At 47.2% G+C, this 4812-nt stretch overlaps 1 protein-coding gene across 1 annotated transcript; it reads left to right on the forward strand.

Annotated features, from left to right (window-relative positions):
- Positions 1-1915: 1915 nt before the first annotated feature.
- On the forward strand, positions 1916-4276 carry FOMMEDRAFT_159228 (uncharacterized protein; the record flags this gene model as incomplete). Its single annotated transcript, XM_007269215.1, has 6 exons — positions 1916-2098; positions 2158-2326; positions 2379-2619; positions 2683-2902; positions 2973-3798; positions 4071-4276. The coding sequence occupies 6 exons, from the start codon at positions 1916-1918 to the stop codon at positions 4274-4276; spliced, it is 1845 nt and encodes a 614-aa protein (XP_007269277.1).
- Positions 4277-4812: the final 536 nt, after the last annotated feature.

Here is a 4812-nt window from a genome sequence, read left to right on the forward strand (position 1 = left end):
ATTCTAGTACTCACATTCTGTATTTCTGTTGTGTAGGATAGTTGTAGCCTGAGTCCCCTTACTAAGCCTTCAGGTCCCCTCTATACTGTTGCTGACACAGACTAGTCCTGTAGTCTTGATCTTGTCTACTCTAGGTAGTCCTGTACTCTTAGGCTTACTCTATATACTCTACTCTTGTCTCACTCTCTCTCTACATCTGTTCTACAAGTTCTGACTATGTTCTAGTACTCACATTCTGTATTTCTGTTGTGTAGAATAGTTGTAGCCTGGGTCCCCTTGCTGAGCCTTCGGGTCCCCTCTATACTGTCGCTGACAGAGGGTGCTACAGTGGCTTGTAGTTGACATGAAAGGATTTGTCATGCAAATACCCTGTCCTTCGCAAATACCAAGCTTGTCTAATTATATTCATCTCAAAGTGTGAATCCATCATCGCCATCGCTCTTTCAATCGATACTCGCATAGTCCGACGTCTCTGTATTACCAAGGCCGCACTCGGTCTCCTTAGCTTGGCTTCTTCTGGAGCGACGGAAAAGCTCGGGCGCACGAAGAAAAAGGCCAAGACGAAGGAAAAAAGGGAAGAAGAGCCGGGCGGGGAGTCCGGAAGAAGGCGATGCGAAATACGCATACACCGACGAAGAAGCCGTTGTTCCGGTTGATAGGGCAGTCTGTTTCCCGAGAAGGCAAGGATAGAGATCAGGAGGCCGAGACCCCGCTTCCACTGCCCGCCACTACCGATGATCCTGCCGATTGCGGAACGATTCGTACGAGCACGAACAGGGACGCCGACTGCGAACGGGAGTACCAATGCCGTGTTGACAACGACCTCTTCGTCTTTGGACGCCGGATCGGGATCGAGCTTAACCGAATCTTCTTCGTACATCGAGCTGCGGTCGATTGGCAGCCTGAGTACGCTTGTTCCACCACGTGACCCGCTGCGTTCCGAGAGTCCCTGGAGCAACCGTAGCGCACCAAGTAGGATGGGCGTGACGACTACTACAGAGCAGGGTAGTTGGATATTCCGAGGGAGAATGGTGACATCAACGCAACTTCTCTGTCTGATGCGCTTCAGCCTCTCGCGAATGGCACGCGTTCAGAGCCAGGTCACGGCAGCAACGATCGATCTGACTCTGGGTGTGAGACGAGTGATGGTCATGACCAATCCACGTCGCCTACCGCCGTCACTACCTACAGCAGCCCGAGTCCGGAGTCGGGGAAGTCACCGACGAAGAGGATAGCCAAGCTCTTCCCATTCGGGCATTTGCGCGACAATGACAGCAACGGTTCATTGTCCTCGTCGAAGACCACAATTTCCAATTCGAATCCGCATCTCGGGCAGAGGGGATCGTCAATGGGGCTACCGAATCTGTTTGAGATTGCTGCTGTGTTGACGGCAACGGCGAAGGGTCTCTCGCCAACACTTGCTTTCGCACTATAAGCACACGAACTTGGATGTCAGGCGGTCTGATTCTCCAGACTTATTCATTATCATTAACGAAGAGGGTGGGATCCCAACTCCCATGTGGCAACACCGCTTTGAGAATGCAAATGCTGGCACGATCGTAGATGAATGAATCGGCTCTGCGTGGAAGGTCTGGCACACCTTCCAGCCTTGCTGACCGACAAAGAGTTATACGCTGCTGTTGACGGCGCTGACGGGACTGACGTACCCGAGGATGTATACGCCAGTATGGATATGGATGAGTTCTTTGATAAACATAGTTCGGCGTACATCCGCACTGCACGTGCATGTGGGGAGAAGAGGGGTTCATTTTGATGTTGTGAGGAGGTCGTATGAGTCCAGTCTGCAGAAGTTACAGAGTACTAGTCGAAACATGCGTTTCGGTCACGTGATCGCATATGGTTAAGTACGACGCGACTGGCCCTGGGCCACCACACACGCTGTCTCCCATCCGCTATGTCCCCCAGTACGTCTTCCGACCAGCACCGCTTTGTGGTTTTTTTCCCGTACAATTACAACTCGGTACCTCGATCCTTTCTCATACACGAGGATGCATATGTGCAGGACCTAGAGGATGCAATTGGTAACAATCAGAATTACAAGCGTCTCCTGGAGAACGAGGAGCTATATCTTTATAAGGTTGTTCTCAGCCACCTGGTACTCTGCCGTCGTGCTGGTGACTAACGTTGTTAATTCAGTGTCGTGACTTGAACTTGAGACCATCCGGGACACTCTATGAGCGTGCTGTGGAGTCGCTTCTCCGAGATAGCGAGAGGATGAACTCTTGTTATTACCTCTCAAAGTATTTTGCCAATGGGCCCGCACCTAAAAAGGACAAGATAGACATCATCGTTGCGACCCATTCTGGTGCGTATTTTGCTCTCTATACGAACACTGTATTCAACTGACGTCTTGCAAGTTTTGGAAAGCTATACATCAGAACGCACAATGCCTCAGATTAGCAAAATCCGCCGTCTACCATCCCCGTCTCAAGGTATCCGCGATGAGTATGGAATAAAACAATGTACCGATGAAAAGCGCGGTGTGCATATTCATCGTCCGGCTTTCAATTATGGACCACCAACCGCACTATTCAATCATTCCCTCGCCAGGCTTAAACACCGCCTGCAGCACCTTGATAAACAAGCAGAGCTGGAGCCGTCTCCTGATATGCTCTCTAATTGTCACTAGTTCATTGTCGAATCTTGTGACATATACGACAGTGAAGACTACAGAGAACTTGCTTTGAGATATCGCTTCGGGACGTTGGTTGGTACCAATATATCATCAAGATATAAGACGGAATCTGGCACAGCACAGCCAAATGCCGCTTGGGACGATGCGGTCCGTATTGTTATGGAAGTCAAGAACGAGGATGGTCTCAGAGGCAACGCAACTCTTCAGGCAATTATCTCTTATAGCAAAATTTTATCACAGAACAAGGTCCGTTTCAGTATGAATATTCATGTCATCCTAAGCTAAGCTTATCTTTCGTTGCGCAAATATACTGCAGTACAAAAAATACGTGGAACGGTCGAACTGCCCAGTCGTTCTTCTTGGTATTATGGGTAGTCGTTTAGAGATATCGACTGCTATCTTCACTAATGGAATTTATATCGACAAATTGTTGTCTGAGGAATTGTACCTTGATGCTTGGCAAGCTGAAAAGGTTTTGCGTCTGGGTCGCATTTTTATGGCCGTGTCTCTAGCGTCTTCCGAACTCCGAGAGTACTACGTGAAGCTCGAGCATAACATTCGGTGGGCTCCACGCACAGTGTCTACTGCACACCAGTTTCCTAATCCCTTGCCTACCGAGGGTCAAGATATCGCACCTCTGACTTATCTTGGCAAGCTATCGCAGATGGGAGAACTTGTGAATGAAGGGGATAACGAGGAAGTACAACAAGAGAGGCGATCTGCTCTTTACCGGGCAAAGATGAGCCGAGACGGATCTGACGATGAGGTGGACGTTGTAGTCAAGTTCACTGCGCATTATCATGAGGATGCACATCAGATGCTTGCTGAAGAGCAATTAGCACCGACGTTGCACTGCTGCATTCATCTTGTTGGCGGCATGTACATGGTCATTATGGACTACGTTGAAGGCACCTCACTCTACTTTACAAGGAAGTTTCGGGATTGTGAGAAGATTTACAGGGACGTGGAAAGAGCAATCAAGCTGCTTAGCGACAGAGACCTCGTATTTGGCGACCTCCAAGTCCAAAATATCATCCCCAAACCAAGTGGAGGCGCTATGCTGATCGATTTTGATTGGGTTGGCAAACACAAGGAGAGTAGATATCCAGCATCTTGGAACATTGATGAAAGGTGGGCTCCAGGTGTAGAGCGGTGGGCACGAATGGACAAAGCACATGATTCTTTTATGTTGGAGAGGTTAAAGGAATTCTTAGGAATTTAATATATTTGTTTATATTAGTTATAAACATATGTTAACAAAATTATCAATTCAACAGTTAAAGCTGATTTTAGGTTTGACGCATATTTGTTAAATGTAAACTTGTTATTTTAATCTAGTATTTCCCTTTTATATTTTCTTTACCGTATGTAGATGAACATGTAGGACTAAAAGTATATAACTGCACATACGTAGGACTCACAGCAACACCAAACGCTGCTCGCTGGTGGTCCGATATCTCATCGCGTGAGACGTGGAAAATAGTCCAAGCCGGGATGAGAGTAGAGATGGATGCTCTCCACGCGATGCAGAAGCTGAAGCAGTCGTATGCGGTTTCCCGTGCTGTGGTTCTGCATTATGATAGCAATAATGCAGGCTTTCTGGATATCCATTGTTTGTAACTCGGACTGCTAGATCAGCTCATCAGGGGCCAGTTGCAGACCCTGTGATACCAATTTAGGACAGACAAGTTGAGACTCCGACTGTTTCTTCGCCTCAGCTAATTGGTGTTTTAGTTTACTTTAGGAAGTGAAGTGACATATTTTGTGATATCTAAACTATCCAGGTTCGATATCTTATCAATACTGGCCACCCTCAAGTAGTACAACGCTAGGCAAGGAGACTATGCAACTGAAGGTGCTACGGTGCATCGGTGGCTTGTAGTTCATCACCAAAACGTGCAGAGTCTGACAAGGCAATATATTTACTAAGCAAATATAAGGATCCACAATATGTAAAAAATATATGTCTTAGCAGTAAATTCCAATACATTTTCGCGTTCGATTTGGTGATGTTGACATGAAAGGATTTGTCATGCAAATATCCTGTCCTTCGCAAATACCAAGCTTGTCTAAATATAATCACCTCAAAGTGTGAATCCATCACCATTGTCGCCCTTTCAATCGATACTCACACAGTCCGACATCACGAAAAAGTC

This window comes from Fomitiporia mediterranea, assembly GCF_000271605.1.
Source record: "Fomitiporia mediterranea MF3/22 unplaced genomic scaffold FOMMEscaffold_9, whole genome shotgun sequence".
Classification (NCBI taxonomy): domain Eukaryota; kingdom Fungi; phylum Basidiomycota; class Agaricomycetes; order Hymenochaetales; family Hymenochaetaceae; genus Fomitiporia; species Fomitiporia mediterranea.